Here is a 24,851-nt window from a genome sequence, read left to right as displayed (position 1 = left end):
CGTCTTCCGTAATTCTATAAACTCTATCATGGTATCAGAGTCTCGTGTTCTTGATAGAGGTTAACCCCTCGAATTAGATCCTATTTCTGCACCCAAAACCCGACCCACTTCCGCTGCTTTCACTCGTGAATTGCATCGAGTCTTCCCTGCATCACACGACAATCGGCGCCTTGTTTACGCCACCACGAGTTTTCCCTGCATCACACGCATAAACGGAATCGAAACAAACCCTAGCAACTTCACCTAGGCTCCCAACAACAAACCACGACCACCATAGCTCGATATAAATCCAATTCAGAGCCCGCCTGCTGCTCCTACACTCCCTTCTGTTCCGGAATCGACACACACCATACTTCGCACATCCACTGAACTCTCGACCTCGTCATCAATCGTCGCCATTCACAACCACCATGGTACCATCATTCGACCATCGTGCTACAACCCACATCGACTTTTTTTTTTTTTTGGCACATCTTCTACTTAAATTCCCAAATCACGTATTTGTAAGCTACCAAATTAAACAACCACTTAATAGGCGTTTTAAACTAGTCTTTAATCGTCAATGTTAACCTAGAATTTTACAAGTTAAACCTTTATAAAAAAGTTATACCATATAATTTATTAAGAACTGAACATGTTTGTTCCTAGCTAATACTTCCTCTATTCCGATCAATAGTTATCTATTGATTTTTTTTTTTTTGATTAAAATGGGATTAACCCGTGACCTACAGCGAGTAGGGCCACAAAACGAAGTTCACAACAAAAGAAAACGAAAGCAAAGAAAGCAGTAGTAAACTATCTAATCATCATCCGCTTCCCTTTCCAAGCACGAATTGCATTCCAATTGCTCACCCATTCTTCCAAGCAATACGGTAAGTTTTCTTTCCACGCTTTAGACCACACAGCCACTAATAAGATCACTTTATCGCGTATACCAGACCAGTTGGGCACCTTACCCTCAAACACCATACCATTTCTTAACTCCCAGATAACAGCCACCACAGCCATGAAACACGCATGCCAAAGACTCCTTTCAAAGCCCACGAAATGGGCACCCGTCCAAGCCAAGAAGGCTTCGTCTACTTCATTCGGGCAGACCCAGGCCACCCCCCACAAATCACACAGTTCGCACCAAATGCGCCATGAAAATCTACAATGCAGAACAAGATGGTTCACCGTCTCCCGCTCGACACCACAAAAAACACAATTCATCTCATCTCCAACCATCGGTTTCCATCTCATTACCCTATCCTTAGTGTTCACCCGTTTTCATAGGATTGCCCACAAGATAAGTTCATACCTCGGGGGCGCTAAGCCTTGCCAAACCAACCTGAACCAAGGTTTTTGCTCAACATCACCATATTTCAGATTGTAAAAAGCCTCCATGAAAGACCTTAAATTAAAAACGCCCTCCAAACCAAAAGACCATATGTGTCGATCCTCTACTTTAGCATAAACACAAAGAAGAAATTGAATGATTTTAAACTACACAAAAAACGGTATTAACTTGCACATAGAAAATGGCCCAAAACGTCTACCAAGTTTACCTCCATTAAATTCAATTTAGTTGTTTTCAGCTCCACAAAGTGGATTTTACAATAAGCCTAAGGAACCACATTTTATTTACCTAAATAATCGCACAAAGGTCATTAATTGATAACAACCTTTGATCCTGATCAAGGTTAAAAATTAATTTTAAAAAGGTTTTTGTTTATCGTTAAATTGTGTCAATTTAATTTCCAGTCCGTCTTGCTTCAGACCGTAAGTTCCGTCTGAAACAATAAGACTTCTCACAAGTGTGAAGCACATGGGTGGTGGGACATCCCCATGTGCTTTTCCACTCACTCTCCAAATGGGTTTTTTGTAAGAGAAAATGGTATCCGTCTTACATTTTAGACGGATCTTGCGGTCTGAAATAAGAATTTGTGTTTAATTTCTCCTACTATAAGAAAGATGTTGAACATTAAGGTCGAATTGGATTGGTTGTTCAAACTTCAAAAGTGTTCAATAGCAGGCTAGTCTAATGGGCTGATCTGCTATTCTATTGGCAGCCCAACAACACGTCTACGCACATCCTAGAGCCCACCAACATTGACTCGATTAACAGTTAGTCGATTACTCCCTCCGTTGTAATCATTGGTTTACATCTGATCAAAAATTCCTTATAAAATAAATAAATAATTATATGATTGAGATGTAAGGAATACCATTTAATAAGACAATTTTGAAATACAAAACCAAGTATAAAACATAAATAAATGTTTCTTATTCAATTGTTATCTATTTGTATTTTTGTTAATTTATAGAATTGAGCAAGTGTACATGTGATATTGGCAAGTGGCGTGTGAGAGAGGTTTTCAATTTATCATTATTTTTCTATTCTTTTTGTCATTTCTTGTTTCTTTGTTTAAAAAAGAATATATAACAAATGATCATGATATAGGGAGTATGAATAAGGTCATGCTCTTTTAGATTTAATTTCAGCTCATTTCAGTTAATTTCAGCTTTATTCACTTCAGTTCAGTTTCATTTATTTTAGGTTAGTTCAGTTCAGCTCATCTCTTCACAAATTTACTCTTAAGCTTTGTTTTTCTAATCTTAATTTCAACTCATTTCAGCTCCATTCAATTCAGTTCAACTCTTTTCAGCCAAAAAAAACAACATCTTACATCTGTTTAGTTCATCTCAACTTTATTCAATTTAATTCGGTTTAATTTAATTCCATTAATTTAGTTCAATACAATTTAATCAACTCTTTTCAGATGATAAAAAAAAAAAAAAAAAAAAAAAAATAGCGAAGTTGACGTGAAGTTTGGTTTCAGAAACACAAGTCTTTTAGCTAGGGCCCATAGTATAGTAAATCAGCCATTTTATGAACCTGCTATCGAATTCCTTTGAACGTCCAACTCCTTATCTATCCTTTCTAAAAAAAGTAATTAACCCGTATTTTAAATGGAGTCTTTTAATAATTACTTTTACTCACTAATTTTTTATATTCATTTTATGATTATATTTAGTTAAAACTGTCTTATACACGACTAACTTTCTTTTTAATATATGTCACCTACTATTTCTAGGTAAAGAAAACCACAAAAAAACAAATTTATTGTTGATGAAATAAGAACTCCTTGTAAGTCGTAATTTATCAACTAATTGAGTTAGTTAACATCGACATTATTAATAAGAGATTAAAAGTTTCCAACTTCCGAAAAGTTTAATCTAGCATGCAATTCATTCATTAGCTATACACTTAAAGTATTGAGAATGAGTAGATTTAACTTCCGAAAAGTTACCTCAATCCTTATTTAATTTGTAAATATTTTGTTTTTATCTTATTTTTTCGATCTAACTTGTTTTAAGTAAACAAGTTTTACTTGTTTTAAGTAAACAAGTTTTACTTAAAACGAGATAAAAAAATCTGTGGGGAAAAACAGCTAATAATGACGTGAAATACGTCTGAGTGAAATTTCAAGCTGTCAAAAATGACACGATCAGCAGCAGTTCAAAAGAGGTCCAATTCTCCAATCAATAATACAATTGCTAAAAGTAAAGTAAACTCAAGTCAAGTCAAGTCAAGTATAGTGTAGTCGAGTCTTCGTCCTTGTACGTTATTGACTTTGAGTCAACGATATGCCTTTTACATGGCAAGAAATTTACCAACATTTTGGTATTTATTGCATGGCTAGTAATTTATAAAAAAAATTGAATAGGATTATTAAACTATTAGGCTATGATTAAAGATAAAAGGACGAAAAACATATACAGAGTATAAAATAAGGTATCGGAATTTATGTTTATTATAACTAAACATATTTACTAAATATACTAAAAAGTATATTTCACATTAGCATTAGCAATTAGGATCGTCCTCTTTACTGCCTGGGAGAAATGGAGAGTTCTAGTATTTTTTAACGACTCAAAATTTGTATTATGCTAGAGGGTCATGTTCTTTTGGACCAAATGTAGCAGAACTGCGCTGAATTAAAAGGAAATGAGCCGAGCTAGTTGAAAAGAGTTTAACTAAATTGAATAGAGCTGAAATATAAAGAAACGTTGAGTAAAGATGAGATATAGTGAATTAAAATAAATTTAATAGAGCTAAACTAAATTGAATATAAACTGAAAAGAACCATACGAACCTCGACAGCATTACTTTCAAGCTAAAAAGTAAAGAAGATGAAGAATGAAAAATACTCAGAAATAATCTAGTTAGAGAAATTAAATAAGTAAATAAATCAAAATTTCCCAAATATACAATATTTCATAATCCTTTCAATTTGTACTTTAATTAAATTATAATAATAAAAGGGATTTTCTATCATTGTGCCCTATTTTCTATCACTGATCTTAGAGTTTGTTAAGAATATATCATGATAAATTAGAGTTAAAACCCATATTTATCATAATTAGTGAAATAATGTTGAAAATATTTTCCTACTTCTTATCATGTAACCTTGGGGCACATGTTAACCCCTGATAAAAGTTTGTAATTGACATTCGAATTTAATATTTACTATTTAGATATATAAGTCTAATGCAATTAGATAACTAATTGATGCAAAAATTAAATTTGATAAAAATAAATAACATAATGATCTAATGCATATATGTAATATATTTACATAAATATATAAGCCTAACAAAATTTTATAATAATTTCACGATATGTGTCATAAATAAATACGGAGTATATAATTTGTAAATATATGACTTAGCAAGTCTAAGGTATATATTACTCGTATATTTCATAGAAAATAAAATTTAAATGATAATTAGATGCAGCTCGAGAAAAAAGATTACGCATTTGAGGTAGTGCCTCAGACTTTGTAATTTATGAGCATATACACATTTTTTTTCTGAGCATATTACCATTTATAAATATAGTTTTTGAGTAATATTATATTTTTTTAGTGTAATGTTTTAGTAAATGTGCTCAAAAACTTTATACTAAAGCAGAACTCAAAAACTTTAAAATAAAACTCAGAAAATAAACAATAAAAGATATTATCTCAGATGTATAGTCTATGAACTGAGGCAGCTCAGGCAGCGCAATTCATGGACTATACAACCAGTTGTATATGTTATACGGTGTAGAATCTGAGCTTGGTGATAAAGTATCCGAGCTTTATGTTAAAGAATATGAGCTTTAGTAGAAAATATTGAGCTCATCCATTTACCCATTAAAAACACTAACTTTGAATTAACTCAGAAAGAATACACATAAGCTCGGATTCTTATACTTGGTTGTACAATGCTTATGATACAACTGGATGTATAATCCTATTTGTGCAGGCAGCGCCGGACGCTAATAATAGTTTTTGTTTTAAAGTTGAAACCATCCATACAAAAAACTAGAAAAGTCAAGCGAAAAGTTTACTCCAGGATAATAGTCTAACAGAAGTAGAGTCGTATATTATGACATTGAATTCTTAAGACTACCAAACTCTCAAATTATTATTACATACATTTACATAGTGCAATTCTTAAGACTACCAAACTCTCAAATTATTATTACATACATTTACATAGTGCATTCCCTTTGTACTAAAACCATGATCAAGATTGTCCCTTCAATATTGTTTCTCCTTTCTCTTACTTCACTAATTCTCAACGTAAGTCTTGTTATTTGCACTTTGGATACAGTTGTTGTCATGCAACTTTGCTCAGAGACGGTTTTTCATCTTAACTCGTCATATGAGGACAATCTTAATACCCTTCTTTCAACCCTTTCTTTGAATTCTAACCAAAGCAACAATAATGGGTACTACGCCACTAACACATCTTCCTTAGGCGGTCGCTCAATCAATCCCGAGATAATCTATGGTCTTTACATATGTAGAGGAGACATTCCTTCTAAAGAATGCAATGAATGTGTTTCGGTTGCCACCCAAAACATATCTAAGGTCGACTGCCCGTCTGACAAGAGTGCGGTAGTTTGGTATAACAAATGCATGGTTCGATATTCAAACAACTCTTTCCTTGGAACCGTAGATGAATCTGTTTCTGTGCCTTCCAGAAACAAGGAGGATGTCTCGACTGACGCACAAGCTTACATGGATAAAGCAGGTGAAGTCTTACAGAGTTTGGCGGATCAGATGAGTAACCCAACGTCAGCCATGACCGGAGACAAGAGATACTTTGGGACTCAAGTCGCTCGACTTGACGATAGTATCATCTCCGTGTACACAATGGTGCAATGCACCCCGGATCTTGCTCCGCTTGATTGTCAAAGGTGTCTCCAAATAATCACTAATGATAGTCCAACAAAGTGTGGCAGAAGCAAGGGTTGTCGGATATTGAATCCTAGTTGTAATCTAAGGTATGAGCAATATAGTTTCTCTGAACTACCTATGGCTCCGCCACCTTCAGTGTCACCATCGTCATTGGCTCCTCTCAAAGCACCTGCTATTCCGAGTTCGATTGGCAATTTTAGCACTCTCCCAACAGGTAAATGCCAGTTTAGGTGTGGTGTTAGTTTATCACTCTTAACTTTAGCTTATTGTTCTAACTTAATCAGAAGTCTTATAGGTTTGTATTCAAGTCCTGAGAATATAACTGTGTCAAAATTTATGAAGGAGAATTTTACCGCCCTAGTAATCTTACCCAACTCGAATTTGATTTGGATCAAACCAGATGGTATACACACATACACATGTTAAATTGTTAATGATTGGGGGGAGTAGATCCTTTTTTTTTTATAAAGTAGACAATACCCTCCTTATTTTGTCACAAACCACATAATAGGAGTTCGTAACAAAAACATTTCAAAAAAGTCTTAACGTAATGATTAACAATTAATGCGGCCCTTCCTGGCCAGAAAAGGTCTTTGAAACTTAAGAGAAGATAATGTAAAAATCCATTTATACATAGAGTTAAATTTCACTTGTGAAAAGAGGACCAATATTTGATGTTGAGAGTTCAAGATCATTAAAGCTCAGTGATAGATGAACCATCTCAACCAAAATTTTAAAGTGATGGTTGATGCCCAACTATTATAATTATTCCTATTACGCTCCCTCACTCAAATGCCCGTTTGGCTTGAAGAGTGGTTAGTTGTGCACCGGCTCCCCCGTACCGTGTGCTGGGTTTCCACTTCGAGTTTTTTGAGGAGTTTCGAGGTTGCCAGGATTTGAACACGTGACCTTCGGTCACACTGGCTCTGATACCATGATAGATGAACCATCTCAACCAAAACCTTAAGGTGATGGTTGAGGCCCAACTAGAGGTGGACAACATAGCGGGCCAGCCCGGCCCGACACGGCCTAGCACTGTCACACGGGCCAGAATATAGAAGCCCGATCAGCACATAGCCCAGCCCGGTCAGCACTACGGGCCATGCTAGTGTTGGGTTTTTTCAGACCAGCCGGTTTTTCAGCCCGTTTTTTTATAAAAAAAAAATTGTAACCAGCCCGCCCCTATAGTGCCGTGCCCGGGCCTGACCAAAACCAGCCCAGCCCGGCCCGCCACAGCCCGGTCCTATGTTAGTGTCGTGCCTGTGCCACTCTACCCCAGCCCAGCCCGCCCTTGGCCCGCACCAGCCCAGCCCAATGTACATCTCTAGGCCCAACTATTATAATTATTCCTATTACTCAGTCACTCACACAGTCACACACAATTTATAAGTATCATTTTAACCAAAAGATTAAGTTAATGGTCGCAATCTACTCAATAGTTTTATATCCTAATTATATTTTATATAGGTAAAAGAGGCACGGGCACGAGTCGCGAATCACTTGTGCTAAAGATAGCCCTTGGATGCCTAGTGCTAGTTTTGGTGATTTTGGTGGTTGTCTTCATTGTTCTACTCATTATGAAAGGAAGGAGAAGCACTAATGCCGCAAGCAGTGGAAACATCACTATGCTTGGCATGAACGCAAGTCAACGTCCCAATTTTGACAACGGTATAACACTAAATTGAAATACAAAAAAACAAAAAAAAAATTAATATTCACTCTGTTTCAATTATTTATTTAATTTTAATTAAAATACCCGTTACAATGAATATAAAAGGTAAACAAACAGAAATAGTATATATGCAGATATGCTCAACATTTTTTAATTTACAATTTTTATTTTTATTTTTGTAAAATTGAGTCATTTCTCCTTGTATTAGGTTATGTTACGTCTGTTGACTCGTTGGAATATGACTTGGCTACACTCGAAGTCGCAACTAACAGTTTTTCGGACGACAACAAGATCGGTGAAGGCGGATTTGGTGGTGTTTATAAGGTACATACCAAAAATACTCCAATAAGTTATACAATGTAAAAAGTCAATAGCTCATGATACTCATGACTTGAGTTTAAAACCTATCAAAACCGCTTTTTTGCCTTCCTTTATGTCAAAAAAAAAATATGCGTATATGATTAGAATTTCATAATTAAGTATCTTATGTTTCAGGGTACCCTGCAAAATGGTGTAGAAATAGCGGTCAAAAGATTGTCTAAGGGATCTAATCAAGGTTTAGAGCAATTCAAGAACGAGGTGTTGTTAGTTGCTAAGCATCAACACCGAAATCTAGTCAAGTTACTCGGCTTTTGCTTAACATCAAATGAGATGTTACTTGTTTATGAATTCGCTTGTAACAAGAGCCTTGATTTGATTTTGTTTGGTAAGTGATTCAACATTTACTTTCATACTTCCTGCGTTGCCGGTAAATTGTTATCTATTTTTATTTTAAGGTATATTATTTATAATTCCTTTGTTGTCATATTTTATTTTACGCAAGGGGGAAAGTAGCAAATTGCCCCCAAACGTTTGGGGCTATGTGCAAATTAACCCCAAACGTTTTTAAGTGTGCAATTTACCCCCAAACGTTTGGGACTATGTGCAAATCAACCCAATTTTATATTTCCGACAACTTTTCATCTACTACCACCCATCCCACCACCATCAAACACAATCTCCCACCCTATGTCCCATCCTAACCCTCCTCTTCCATTCAAAAACCCGTACCATAACCCACCTATGACTTGATTCGAAAATGCAAAAGACTTGATTCGAAACTCAAATGTGACTGATGAATATAAGTATAGCTGCAATACAATACACCAATATATTTTTTCTCGGATTGAATCAAACTGAGATGCACGTCCAGAAAGAACTCAGCTCAATATTATTTGTGTCAGTATTTCTGTAGTGTTAAGCATTATGTTCTTGAGTAGAAGTCAAAAGCTGATCAAAACAAAAACTAGACTTCATTTTTTCACTCAATACCTGCTACTTTTTGTTTTAATGTACCTTTTAGAATATATTGTCATTAGTTGATTACAAATACCATTTACCTTTGACGAAATGCTAGAGTATGTAAGGTTATAGTAGGGGTTTGAATGGGAGAGGAGAATTAGATTGGGATATAGGGTGGGAGATTTTGTTTGATGGTGGTGGGATGGGTGGTAGTAGATGAAAAGTTGTCGGAAATATAAAATTGGGTTGATTTGCACATAGTTCCAAACGTTTGGAGGTAAATTGCACACTTAAAAACGTTTGGGGGCAATTTGCACATAGTCCCAAACGTTTGGGGGTAATTTGCTACTTTCCCCTTTAGGCAAGGGGGAAAGTAGCAAATTGCCCCCAAACGTTTGGGGCTATGTGCAAATTAACCCCAAACGTTTTTAAGTGTGCAATTTACCCCCAAACGTTTGGGACTATGTGCAAATCAACCCAATTTTATATTTCCGACAACTTTTCATCTACTACCACCCATCCCACCACCATCAAACACAATCTCCCACCCTATGTCCCATCCTAACCCTCCTCTTCCATTCAAAAACCCGTACCATAACCCACCTATGACTTGATTCGAAAATGCAAGTGAGTCATAGTAATTTTTTTTAGTCTTTGTTTAAAATGAAATAGATAATAATTCATCCGGATGGAGGGACTGAGGGAGGGAGTATAGTGTTAGAAACTTTTTGCTCAAATGGCACAACCATTATTTTTTTATTTTTATTTTTTTTTTGCGGTCGTAAATAAATGTATACTTAACTAGTCATAGTCTCAGCTTTAGGAAAAAAGTGATATAGCATAACTGAATGGTACCATATTTCAGTATTATCATTCTCACATACTCCCTCTTGTTTACCAAATTCTTTACATTTGCTTTTGATGTAGATGTTTAGGACCTTACATTCATTTGACTTTTGAAGAGCACTTTTGTTGTTTTAACCATTCATTTAAACCAAAAAAGGAAATGTAAAGAAACTTGGTGAATATGAGGGAGTAGGATACTAAGCTAAAGTCATAACCAAATATTACGTATTATGGTGGGTACTGAGTTCGATTCCTAGAGAGGGGTGCAAGCTCGGAAATCTCTAGTTCATTTGCATAGCTAATCTTTCATAATACTAAAAATGCACAGATAGTAATAGAAGACGACGTCTTGGCTGGCCTGCTCGTTACAAGATTATAAATGGCATTGCTCGAGGATTATCTTACCTCCACGAAGATTCTAGGCGTAGAATCATACATCGTGATCTTAAAGCTAGCAATATACTGTTGGATGCGAATATGAATCCCAAAATCTCAGACTTTGGTCTTGCAAGGTTCTTTAGCGAGAACCAAGACCAGGAACACACGGCAAGGCTTGCTGGGACTATGTAAGTGCCAGCATACTGTCTTTGTTCCAATCATTTATTTACCTTTTTTTTGTGAGAAATATTTTAATCACAGGTATGTACACAACAAAAGGAGAATTAAGTTACCATCAACAACGTTATCTCAGTTTTTTAAAGAGGGTCAGTAAATTATGTGATGGGAATTAGATGTACGTAAAATGATGATTGCGTAGAAAACTGCAATGGTAGATTTTGATTTTCATAATAGAGAAAACCGACTATTTTAATGCCGACTCAGTTTATTTAGTCTTTTATTTTATCATAATCAAACGCAAAGAATCGAGAGTCTTGTGTATGTATGAAATTCATTTACTGAATGCATACTAAAACTATTTTACATGTATAATGAAATTGGTAGTTCTTGTGTTGATTTAATTTGCAGAGGTTACATGGCCCCGGAATACATTGATTACGGTGAAATCTCGACCAAATCAGATGTGTATAGCTTCGGTGTTTTGGTTTTAGAGATTATAAGCGGAAAGAAGATTGGCAATCGTCAAGCCGGGGTAGTAAAAAACCTTTTGACATATGTAAGTACCAATAGTAAGTTGTTTTCAAATGTTGTCATTGCTGATACTCAGCACTATTATCTCACTTTTCCAAGCATAATACTTGGATTATAAAAATTTTATATTATACATTTTACATAGAACTCTTTCTATCCAATTGAAAAAAAAAAAAAAAAAAAAAAAGTTGTCTCAGATATTCCCGTTTTTCCAATAAGATAGTCTAATACTCATATGAAACACGGTCCGTACTTTTCGAGTTATTAAAGATTTTATTAATTTGTTGTCCTAAATTATTAGGCATGGAAGCATTGGAATGAAGACACAATTGGAAGATTTGTAGATGAATGCATGGAAGATGCTTATAATAGTGAAGAAGTTAAGAGATGCATTCATTTGGGATTGTTATGTGTACAAAGTGAAACGGAGCAAAGGCCTTCCATGATAAAGGTAGTGACTTATCTCAATAGTAATGTGGATCTTCCAGCCCCTCAACAGCCTACGCTCATCTCGTCTGTTATTGTTGGATCTAGCTCGGGAACAAGTGACCGCCAATCGGGTCAGTCGCATAAATCTAGATCCAGCACCAGAAGTATCTCGCAAAGTAATCTATCCGCGGGGAGATCGTCTCAATCTTTTACCGGTGAAGAATCCTGATGAATTTAAATTTATACTGTGAGTGTTGGATTATTTTAGCATATGGGTCGATCACAGGGAGATCGAAGACTAAGTATTGTTCAAACTTTTATTACAAGTTATCTACATGGATTAATAATTTGGTTTGTCTAACAAATCGTCACAATTATTTGTTACCCTTTTTTTATTTTGGGTGTCTCAGTCAATTATTGTCCTTTCTATTTTAGGATTGCATTTGATGAACAATTTGGTCATTCACATGTAATTTAATCCACATGTCATTTAGTAATTGGTCATCTCTTCTTTCCTTGGTCTTTGTGCCAAAACCAAAATACAACAAATGACCGGGCCGGAGAAGTACATACTTGGATATAAGATTTGAACTTAAGTCATAAATATTAATTCTCTTGATTTTACCATTGAGCTTAAAGCTGACCATCAGCACGGGCTGACCCGGTCCAGCCTGGACCCGACTTGCTTTGACCCGTTATTTTATGCAACTTGGCCTGACTCGGCCCGACCCGACCTTAGTTTGTCGTTAACCGGGTCCTGAAATTTCAGCACGGTCCGGGCTTGACCCGCCATTTTAGCAAAAATAAAAAATAAAAAAATAAAATGATAAGGCCCGCTAGCCCGACCCGCCATTGGCCCGCGGCCTGCGTCGGATCCTAGCTCGGGTCAAGCATATCCCAGCCCAGCCCAACCAAGCCCGCGTCCTTCCCATTGGCCTGGCATGGGTCTGACACTCTGACTTGGAGAGCCCGGCCCGGCCCGAGTACAGGTCTAGGCAATTCAAGAACGATGTGGCGTTAGTTGCTAAGCATCAACACCGAAATCTAGTCAAGTTAATGGGATTTTGCTTAACATCAAATGAGATGTTACTTGTGTATGAATTTGCTTGTAACAAAGCCTTGATTTCATTTTATTTGGTAACTATCTCCTCTTTTCTTTTTCACACAAGTTTGATTATCTTCTCTCTTTCCTTTTTTAGTAAGTTTCATTCATTTTTATTAATTTCTCTCTCCTAAAAAATCAACAATTCTCATTACTTTATCTATTCTTTATTCATTATTCATTATTCATTATTCATTCTTTATTATTTCTCTCCCCTATAAACTTCACAACTTACAATACTTTATTTTACTTTATTCTTTCTTTCTTCCTCTTTCTTAAATTTTGTGTTCAAAAAAAAGGGGAAGATAATAGGAAAGGAAATTGGAGGGAGTATTTGTTTTCCTAATGTTATACTCCGTATTTTTTAATACTTGAAACTTGGAAGGGGTCTCCCAGAAAAGGTGAGCGACTTTAATACGAACCTAGACTCGAAGCTTAAGTGATCCTATTTTTGATAATAAATTTTATCATAACCTTATTTTGATTAAAAAAAAAAAAATTAGACGTTATTTTAGAAAAAAAAAGTTCGTTTTAGCCTCTCTTAACTTTAAATGATACCCAAGATGTGTGAGTCTAGTGGAATTCCAGGGTAACCTCAAAGCCTCCTAAGGAGGAATTGCGAGGTCCTGGGTTCGATTCCCTAGATGAACACTTTCCTGGGGACCTGACGCCCGGAGAGGGAATAATAATCATGGGAAAGAACTCACACAGACAGTGCGCGCAGCAGGGTGGGGTCTCAGATGGGGGAGGATCCAACCTCCTCGTCATCAAAAAAAAAAAAAAAAAAAAAAAAAAAAAAAAAAAACTTTAAATGATATGTTAACCAAGTACTTTAGTTACCATTAGATCTCCAATCAGGTTAATCGAGTGTCGTGTTAGCTTTTTATGATGCTCAGATTTTCTCGAGTCAAGTTGACCTTGCGGCCGACTTTAGAATTTTTTGTGTTTCTCGAGTTTTCCTTCTGTATTATACTTATATTGTTAGTAAACCTTGCAAACGGATTAATTGGGTTGGGTTAATTTTGAGTTTGTAGATTTTGGGTTGGGTTCGGGTCTTTTATTTTCCTTTTGAGTTTGAACAACTATTATCAATTTATTTATAAATAATAATCAGTGTGGCAATAAACAGCCGGTGGGATTATATTGGGTCAAGTCAATTCGAGTTTGAGTCAAGCTCGAGTCTTAAGTTCTTGTGTTTTGTTTGCATCGTTTGTAGCGCATTTTTTTGTATCTTGATTAATTTTATGTAGGTAAAAGAGGCCGTAGTCAAGAATCACTTGTGTTAAAGATGGGTCTTGGATGCCTAGTGCTTGTTCTAGTGATTTTAGTGGTTGTCTTCATTGTTTTACTCCTTCTGAAAAAAAGGAGCAATAATGCCGGGGGAGGAAACGCCGCTATACTTGGCATAAGCGCAAATCAACGTCTCAATTTTGACAACGGTATAATGCCAAAATACAAAATAGAGCAATACGGAGTATATATTTTCTGTCTCAATTATTTGTTTACTTTTTTTTTTTTTAAATATATCTCTCAAAATGAATATAAAAAGTAAATAAAACACCGAGACAGAAAGACTATATATGCTCCAACATACATTTTAAATTTACTACTTGTTTTTTATTTTAAAACTGAGTCATTTATCCTTGCATTCGGTTATGTTACCTCTATTCAATCTTTGCAATATGACTTGACGACACTTGAAGTCGCAACTAATAGTTTCTCGGACAACAACAAGATCGGTGAAGGTGGATTCGGTGGTGTTTATAAGGTACCAACAATACTGCGACAAGTCGTTGTGCAATGTAAACTATTTTGACCGGTAAAGTCATTAGTTGATTATTATACTTAGAGCTAACCATCAGCACGGGTTATATATGCAACTTGGCTCGACCCGCTCTGGCCCGACTTTTACCCACTATTGGGCCGGGTCCTTAAAATTCTAGCCCGGCTAGCCATTTTAGCAAAAATAAAAAATAAAAAAAGGTAAGGCCCGCTCTTGGCCTGCCTCGGGTCCTGGCATGGCCCGGATCTAACCAAAAGAGCACGGCCCGGCCCGAGTACAGGTCTAATTATACTCATGACTTGAGTTTGAAACCTGTCAATATATCATATCTCTTTGTTGTCTTCTTTTTAAGTAATAAATTGTAAATTCGTAATTAAGTATCTTATGTTTCAGGGTACCCTGCAAAATGGTGTAGAAATAGCAGTCAAAAGATTGTCTAAGGGATCTAATCAAGGTTTAGAGCAATTCAAGAACGAGGTGTGGTTAGTTGCTAAGCATCAACAGCGAAATCTAGTCAAGTTACTCGGCTTTTGCTTAACATCAAATGAGATGTTACTTGTTTATGAATTCGCTTGTAACAAGAGCCTTGATTTGATTTTATTTGGTAAGTGACTCAATCAACATTTACGTGCCTCTAAGGCTCTAATATGTCGCCAAATAAGGCTGGCCACCGGTCCAAAACCGGACCGGAACCGAAATCGTCAAAAATCTCGGACCGGATTAAAAAAATTTCGGATCGGGACTGGACCTGAAAAATTCCGGTCCAAGACCGGACCGGACCGGTTGGACCGGAATTAATTTTACATACCCACTTTTTCAAATTCCGGTCCATAAATCCGGACCGGTTGGACCGGATTAAGTAGACTATAGACCTTTAATTTATTTTTAATTAATATTTTAAAGGAAAAAATAAATAAATAAAATAATTTCGGTTTTTCTGGTCCGGACCGGAAAATTCTGGTCGAAAATCGGACGGAACCGGAAACCGGAATCTTAAAAAAGTGTGGACCGAGGACCGGACCGGACTTTTTAAATCCGGTCCTAGACCGGTCCATTTTTCTGGTCCGGACCGGATATTGCCCACCCCTATCGCCAAATGTTACTATGGTGGTACAGAGTTCGATAGCTAGAGAGGGCACAAACATAGAATCTCTAAGGTCTTGTTCTTTTGGATTGAAACTTCAGATCCTATAAGTTCAGTTCAGTTCAGTTCAGATCCTATAAGTTCAGTTCAGTTCAGATCAGATAAGTTTCAATCTAAAAGAACAGGGCCTAATTCATTTTTTCATAGCTAATTTTTCATCATACAAAAAATGCACAGATAGTAATAGAAGGCGGCGTCTTGACTGGCCTGCTCGTTACAAGATTATAAACGGCATTGCTCGAGGATTGTCTTACCTCCACGGAGATTCTAGGCGTAGGATCATACATTGTGATCTTAAAGCTAGCAATATATTGTTGGATGCTAATATGGATCCTAAAATCTCGGACTTTGGTCTTGCAAGGAACTTTAGTGAGAACCAAGACCAGGCACACACAGCAAGGCTTGCTGGGACTATGTAAGTACCGGCGTACTACCTTCGTCCTAATCTTTTGTTTATCTTTTATTTTTTTGTGAGAAGTATTTTAATAACATGTATGTACACGGATAAAAGGAGTATTAAATTACAACCAACAACATTATCCCAGTTTTGTAAAGAGGGCCCAGTAAATTATGTGATGGGGGAATCAGATGTACGTAAAACGATGATTGCGTAGAAACCTGCAATATGGTAGATTTTGATTTTTACAATGGAGAAAACCGACTATTTAGTGACGGCCGGCTTGGCTTGTGATCGTGTCAGGTGAGTGATAGGGCTACTTTTTTGCTCCGAGTTCAAACTATTTCCTCGGATTCTAACTGTTGGAATTCTAGTCATTGATAGTATTACACAATAATATAGTCTTAATTTCCGATTTTATTACCATTTATTATTGGTTTTATGGTCATTAATCTGCAGATCTTTGGTATCTCTATGTGACTGTTGGAACCTTTCTTTTACCTATATAATCCTCTAATCTCCCAGAGTTTGTATTATCATAAAATCACATAAACGTACACCTTTTGCTTCTATATTCGATTCTATTGATGAGAACAGTTCCCAGTTCCGTCTTTAGAGTCCGATAAAGTGCGGAAAGAGGCCTTGACCTTGGAGTTGGTGACCAAGGAACCTGAGGATCACCTATGTAGGGGTCTAAATGACTAGGGGCAGTTTTCTTACACAACGTCTCAATTTGGTTATTATCAGACAGATAAGTTCACATTTCCTACAAAACTGTTTTACATGTCTAATGAAATTGGTATTCTTGTGTTGTTCTGCAGAGGTTACATGGCACCGGAGTACATTGATTATGGTGAGATCTCGACCAAATCAGATGTGTATAGTTTCGGTGTTTTGGTTTTAGAGATTATAAGCGGAAAGAAGATTGGCAATCGCCATGCCGGAGTAATAAAAAACCTTTTGACATATGTGAGTACCAATATTAAGTTGTTTTCCAATGCTTACTACCATGTTTCAAATGTTGTCATTTCTGGTACTCAGCACTATTATCTCACCTTTCCAAGCGTAATACTAAAATTATATAATTTTTATGTTTTATGTTGTAATTTGTATATATGGTTTAGAAAACCATGCATGGCATTATTATGTAGCTTAGGACTTTTCGAGTTATTAATGATTTTGTTCATGTCGTGTCGTAATTATTAGGCATGGAAGCATTGGAACGAAGACACAATAGAAAGATTTGTAGATGAATACATGGAAGATGCTTATAATAGTGAAGAAGTTAAGAGATGCATTTATTTGGGATTGTTGTGTGTACAAAGTGAAACAGAGCAAAGGCCTTCCATGATAAAGGTAGTATCTTACCTCAACAGTAATGTGGATCTTCCAGCTCCTCAACAACCTACGTTTGACTCGTCTATTGTCGGATTTAGCCCGGGAGCAAGTGAGCTCCAGTCGGACTGGTCGCATAAATCTAAAGCTAGCACAAGAAGTATGTCGCAAACTAATCTATCCACGGGAATATCGTCTCAATCTTTTCCGGGTTTAGAAGAAACCTAATGTTGTGTTTATATTTATAGCGCGTCTTGATTACTGTAGCATACAGGTCGATCACAGGGAGATAGAAGACTACGTACTGATCAAAATTTGAGTACGAGTCTTTAATCGTCAATGTTAACCTACAATTTTACAAGTTAAATCTTTATAAAATTTATACCATATAATTTATTAAGAACTGAACATGTTTGTTCCTAGCTAATACTTCCTCCATTCCGATCAATAGTTATCTGAGTAAATTAAAAATTACTACCTTTTAAAATCCTGTTTTCTAAAATTACTCCCATATATAATTTTTTCCTAAAATTACTCCCTTAATATGTACTTTTATCAAAAATTGCTTCAAAACTCCAATTTAGACGACTTATTACCTCTGTTTTTGAATTTATTCTCCATTGTTATACGTTTCAAAGCATAAATTGGCTAAGACACAAACGAAATAAGTTCATAAAATGACGGAATAAGTAACTTAAATTTGTATTTTTAAGCAATTTTTGATAAAAGTGCATTTTAAGGGAGTAATTTTTAATTTACTCTAGTTATCTATTGATTTTCACTTTAGCATAAACACAAAGAAGAAATTGAATGATTTTAAACTACACAAAAGACGGTATTAACTTGCACATAAAAAATAGCCCAAAAACGTCTACCAAGTTTAGCTCCATTAAATTCAATTCACTTGTTTTTAGCTCCACAAAGTTGATTTTACAATAAGCCTAAGGAACCCCATTTTATTTACCTAAATAATCGCACAAAGGTCATTAATTGATAACAACCTTTGATCCTGATCAAGTTAAAAAATTAACAGTTAGTCTTGCTGAAGACGGGTCGGAGCAAGTGACGGATAATGCCACTCACAAAACGGATAGGGGGGACAAGGTGGGGGCACCCCCATGTGCTTCCCACTCTCCTCTATTTGGGTCATTTGTGAGAGGAAATGGTATCCGTCACTCTGGAGTGACGAATATGTGCCGTCTTCAATAAGATTTTGTGAAAAATTAATTTTAAAAAGGTTTTTGTTTATCTTTAAATTGCGTCAATTTAATTTCTCCTACTATAAGAAAGATGTTGAACATTAAGGTCGAATTGGATTGGTTGTTCAAACTTCAAAAGTGTTCAATAGCAGGCTAGTCTAATGGGCTGATCTGCTATTATTGAGAGCCCAACAATACGTCTACGCACATCCTAGAGCCCACCAACATTGACTCGATTAACAGTTAGTCGATTACTCTCTCCGTTGTAATCATTGGTTTACATCTGATCAAAAATTCCATATAAAATAAATAAATAATTATATGATTGAGATGTAAGGAATACGATTTAATAAGACAATTTTGAAATACAAAACAAAGTATAAAACATAAATAAATGTTGCTTATTCAATTGTTGTCTATTTGTATTTTTCTTAATTTATACAATTGGGCAAGTGTACATGTGATAATGGCAAGTGGCGTGTGAGAGAGTTATTCAATTTATCATTATTTTTCTATTCTTTTTGTCATTTCTTGTTTCTCTGTGTAAAAAAGAATATATAACAAATGATCGGGATATAGAGAGTATGAATAATGTCATACTCTTTTAGATTCAATTTCAGCTCATTTCAGTTAATTTCAGCTTTATTCACTTCAGTTCAGTTTCATTTATTTTAGGTTAGTTCAGTTTAGCTCATTTCTTCACAAATTTACTCTTAAGCTTTGTTTTTCTAATCTTAATTTCAGCTCATTTCAGCTCCATTCAATTCAGTTCAACTCTTTTCAGCCAAAAAAAACATCTTACATCTGTTTAGTTCATCTCAACTTTATTCAATTTAATTCGGTTCAATTTAATTCCATTAATTTAGTTCAATACTGTAACACCCCCATACTCCAAGTGCCTTACCAGGACCACTTAAGGCATGGAAATGCTACCATCTCGGTTACCCGAGGCAATGGTTATCATAAGACAATAAAGAAACAAATTTAAATAATAATTAACGTTTAAAGTGATTACATGCCAAAAACCAAAACTGATAAAAGGAAATACAAGTTCTCAAAACTATCTGCTATCGAAATACTATCAAGCGTCGACACGGCGGAAGACTTCTAAACCGCAACGTGGTGACTCATCCCAGCTATCCCATACGCATCGTCTCATACCGCTCAATAATCGCTCACCACCCCGAATGGATCACCACGATTTTTAAAACATTTAACGGGTCAAGATACTAATCACACAATTCAATATATCAACAATAAGATAAACAGACAATTTGAATCGTCACACACACACACACACACACACCCATCATCTCAATATCGATCGTCCACCGGACTGGACCGCCAGCGATGGGGGACGCGCCTGTTCCCACCTAAGCCCCGCTCATCGTACGAGCGATAACCCCGTCCCATTAATGTGCACATCCCCTTCCGTGGCGGGTTCCACGAAGGGCGAAACTAGGGCGTGAAGCCACTCCCGCAAGTGACTCCACTCAGCCGAGAACGCATCTCGAGAACCAGAGACAACAATCACAATCACAACCGTCACAACACAATTACGATATTAATCAATAATCACAATCAACCACCGTCACAACACAATTACGATATTAAACAATCAATCTCAACACATCAACAATCATCCCATTATGGGACTAATACTGAGTAGGAAATCCTACCTGGAAAGCACAACACGCAGACGGTATCTACAGCTGTCTCAAAACGCCTCTTCTATGAACTCTCCTCCTACCATACAACACATAGATACTACTATTCAATTACTATTCATAAAAACCCCCAACTCCTAAATTAGGGTTTCACTATTCTTAACAAAACAAGATATAAATTATATTAGAAGCTTACCCTCGACGCAAGGAATCCAACGACACGAATTACGATACGATCCGACCGTCCGAACTCCGGAATTGTCAAGAACGCGATTAGGAAGAAGACAAGTTGCTTTCTCTCTTAAACGGGTTTTAGGTTTTGTAAAAAGTGATTTAGAACAAAGACGAATTGGTTTAAATACCTTAATCGCGTAATTAACAAAACCCGAGAAAACTCCCCGTAAAAATAGGACACTCGATCGAGTACCCAAGGTACTCGATCGAGTTACCCTACTCGATCGAGTGCCCCAGACTACTCGATCGAGTGCCCAACAGTCGAAACTATTTATCTTCGCAACTTGCCCTTACTCGACAGAGTAAGGGCCTGTTCTTTTGATTTGAAATTGTCTGAATCGAATGAATCGAATCGAATCGAACTTAATAGAGTGAATCGAATCGAATCAACGAACAACTTAATTGAATGAATCGAATCGAATCGAATCGAATCAATCAATCAATCGATCAATCAATCGAATCAATCGAAATGAAATAATAATAAAAATATTATATTAATAATAATAATACTAATAATAAATATTATAATAAAAACAATAGCAATAATAATAATAATAAATATTATTATAATATTATTCATTAATAATAATAATAATAATATATTAATATAATCTAATAATAATAATATAATAAGATATATAAAAAATAAAATAGTAATATAATAATAAATATAATAATAATAATAGTAATAGTAATATAAATGATAAAATTATTAATAATAATATAATATATTAATAATAATAACTAAAAAATAAATAATAATAATATAATAATAATAATAGGTCTAATATAATAACTTATTAATATAATTATAATAAATATAATAATAATAGTAAATATGTGATTAATAATATTAATAATAATGAGTATATTAATAAAATAATAAATATAATATAATAAATATTAATATAATAATATTAAATATAATAATAATAATAATAAATATTTTATGAATAATATTAATAATAATTAATATATTAATAAAATAAAAAATATAATATAATTATAATAATAATAATAATAATAATAATAATAATAATAATAAATATAACAAATATAATAATATAAACAATACGAATTATTTATTAATAAATATAATAGTAATATAATAAATAAAAAAATAATATAATAATAACTATAGTAAATACATTAATATAAAAATAATAATAATGATATCAATAAGAATAATAATAGTAATGTTGAAATAAACTAATATGAATGAATTTGAATCGAATCGAATCGATTCAATCGAATCGAATCGAAATGAATGGAGTGAATCGAATCGAATCGAATCGAATGGAGCTGAATGAATCGAATGAACTTATTAGAACTGAAATTAAGTCCAAAAGAACAGAGCCTAAGGGCTACTCGATAGAGTACCCCCAAGACATATAAATACGGAGTATTACAGTCTTCCCTCCTTAAAAAGAACTTCGTCCCCGAAGTTCAACCCATACATAAAAACAAACATGCTAACTCGATCAAGACACAACAACGTAACTAAGAACTCGAAACAAAACTCCAACCCAAACATGAACTCGTAACACCAACTCCACTAACTATTCCTACCTCCACAGCATGGCTCACGATATCGTATCAACTCCATTATATCTCTCTCAACACTAACTCCATACGCTACCAACTACCATCCTTTAACGCTGCTAGCTCCGTAATATATCATCCCCTACCAAATCCCATATCAAGACACTCATAGACATCAAACGGAATGTTACATTCTACCACCCTTAAAAGGAACTTCGTCCTCGAAGTTTACTCAGGCTCATAACATCATCCTCCAACTGTCAACACTATATAAAATATCCTCACACTCTGAAGCATCGCACTTACTACAAGCACGGCCATGGCCTTTTATCACTATCAACCACAACATATACAAATCCATATCTTATGCTACACCAACACTCTACTTTCAAATATACTACCATATGCACACCCATCAAAATCTCTTTTATCACATCCTACTCCTCTTAAGATAAATGTTACGTCCTCGTAACTCACTAATACTAAATACTAAATACATCTCATTACTCTCTTTACCACCACATGTGTAAGATAACCGCTTATAATCTAAACACTCGCCATGCATATATCCAAGGCTCTCTTACTTAAACATTCCTCATACCTCAACTCATTCGTCACACCATCTAACCTATACCTCAAAACTCGTAGTAAAATCACCATACTAACTCTCCATTATTTCTGCAAAACAACATACCTCTCTATGTAAGGCACTTATCTCCTAGAAGCATAACTCACGATCCACACTCGTTATGTACACGCACACTAGATCATCAAGTTCTTTCTTCCATTACCGCAAAACTCATACACAACTTAACATGACACTAATTCCCAATACCCTACACTCACTTTCTCAACAAAAGATTATGAACCACCTGCATCTTTCGGGTCATTACCACACATGTTCTACGACTCACTTGCCATTACCATGTCTCTCTGAAACCTTAACTAGAACAAGATCATAATTATTGTAACGACCTCTCCCCACCATATCCCATCAATAGAACATCACTATACCATGACAACAACGAAAACATATTCAACTCTATTTCCTATCATACTCTACCTCATTCTTAACTTAACCTGGTAAAGAGAACATCAATAAGCAAGACAACTGTCTCTACATGCGTAAACCGAAACTCGCAGGAACAATATCAACCAAAACAACAATCTATGTATAATGGTATGTACTTTCGAAACTCGAATCATAATCATCCCGCCTAATCCACCACAACCGGTGACGGCATCACAACACCGCCACCAACAACCACACCGTAGTGCGAAAATACCCGCATCACAACACTAAATATCGTGCCCGGATCACCACCCGAGGCACCACACCCACATCGATAGACATCACAATCGCATACAACTCCCATAAACACCGACTCGGGATAACTTTTTAGTCACGAAAAACTTACTCAAATCCACTTTACTAAATCATAGCACAACATATTTTATGAATTAAACAGATACTAACCTCGTGAATATCATCCCCTTACCATATCACATATTGACATGTATCATGAATACAGACAAGCATAACTAGTCATGCCAAATCAGTCAAATTATTACCTTTTTGGATATCATTCCAACGTTCTCGTATCCAACATGTATTACAGAAAATTCAGATAACAACTTATAATTATCACACCATACCATTTCTTGTGAGGTCACAACCTCACACGAACATTTATATATATGACATAGACCCATAATCACATCCAACCAGTCAATCCTGATCACGTAAGTTACCCCTCGATAAAGGTTACCTGTCGCCCGAGTTTAACTCATATGCCCCTCATAACATATTCCCCATTCGCACAACCATCACTTCCTGCCAAATATAACCATACCTTTACTATTCAACTATTAGCATCCGCCTCATCTAACCACATCTTATACCCTCTTACAATCATACACAACAATCAGGTCCCTACCAAATCAACCTTTTTAGAATTGCTACCTTTCTAATATACCATCACTCTTAACCACTAGTGACAACACCACAAACGATAACACTACCCTTTGTCCGAACATCAAACCTCTTACACTTATCTCTAAACATCACGATTTCTTTCCTATCTTTGGTTGACATCCCAAATAATGGACATCGAATCCATCAACAAAATTACCTCAATATTCTTCCCAATACTATCCTTAATTGTATCATCATCTAACTCTCCGCCAAGAATCTCGTATCGTGCAAATATTCTACCAACTTCTTACTTTCCTTAATTCCTCGAAACTCATTACTAATCATGTTGTCCCAAAACTCCTCTATAACCATTAACTAACATCCTCGTGACATTATCACACATTTCAATGATTCCTTACCTTTTTATCACATGACTCCGGTGAATGTTTTCCTCAACTTACTTTTATCCTTCTTTTCTCTTTACACTCAATAATACCAATTAATAGTTCAACTCCTTATTCCTTCTAGCTAACTCTTTTGAAATCCGATTCGTTCTCACCGCTCCAAAACTCACATCTAATTATTTCATATCGATATCATCTCACTCTTTCTTACCACAAATATTCTCTTATTATGTCATCAATCACCCTTGCCACTAATCCATCCATAAAATTAACGTTCTTGTTCAACAATTGCATCTCCTTCTTACATCTCTAGAAATCAAAATTCCTTTCATACCGCTAATTGCCCAAGGAGAACCCACAATAGTTTCATCTCTTAAAAAGCCAAATCTCCACCCCGTGACATGTCTCCACAAAGTTCACTATATACCACTCTTCTCAACCCCTTTAAAACGAACTTTCTTTATGTATATTCTTAACCCACACGGCTCTTAACGACCTCCTTCCATAATTCTTTACACATCTCAGGTTGTCACTATCCATATCCTTACTCCCAATCCTTTCATTCTCACGTTCCTTAGA

General features: G+C 35.5%; 1 protein-coding gene across 1 annotated transcript; it reads left to right on the top strand.

Moving 5' to 3' along the window:
* Nucleotides 1-5,416: 5,416 nt before the first annotated feature.
* Nucleotides 5,417-12,047, top strand: LOC141595987 (cysteine-rich receptor-like protein kinase 25). The gene is made up of 7 exons (XM_074415975.1): nucleotides 5,417-6,447; nucleotides 7,701-7,901; nucleotides 8,114-8,229; nucleotides 8,401-8,611; nucleotides 10,361-10,598; nucleotides 10,999-11,146; nucleotides 11,423-12,047. The coding sequence occupies exons 1-7, from the start codon at nucleotides 5,553-5,555 to the stop codon at nucleotides 11,777-11,779; spliced, it is 2,166 nt and encodes a 721-aa protein (XP_074272076.1). The 5' UTR covers nucleotides 5,417-5,552; the 3' UTR covers nucleotides 11,780-12,047.
* The last annotated feature ends 12,804 nt before the right edge of the window (nucleotides 12,048-24,851 follow it).

The sequence above is a fragment of the Silene latifolia genome, chromosome 8, assembly GCF_048544455.1.
Source record: "Silene latifolia isolate original U9 population chromosome 8, ASM4854445v1, whole genome shotgun sequence".
Taxonomy (NCBI): domain Eukaryota; kingdom Viridiplantae; phylum Streptophyta; class Magnoliopsida; order Caryophyllales; family Caryophyllaceae; genus Silene; species Silene latifolia.
Note: the sequence above shows the minus strand (reverse complement) of the source record. Positions and strands in the feature narration are given on the sequence as shown.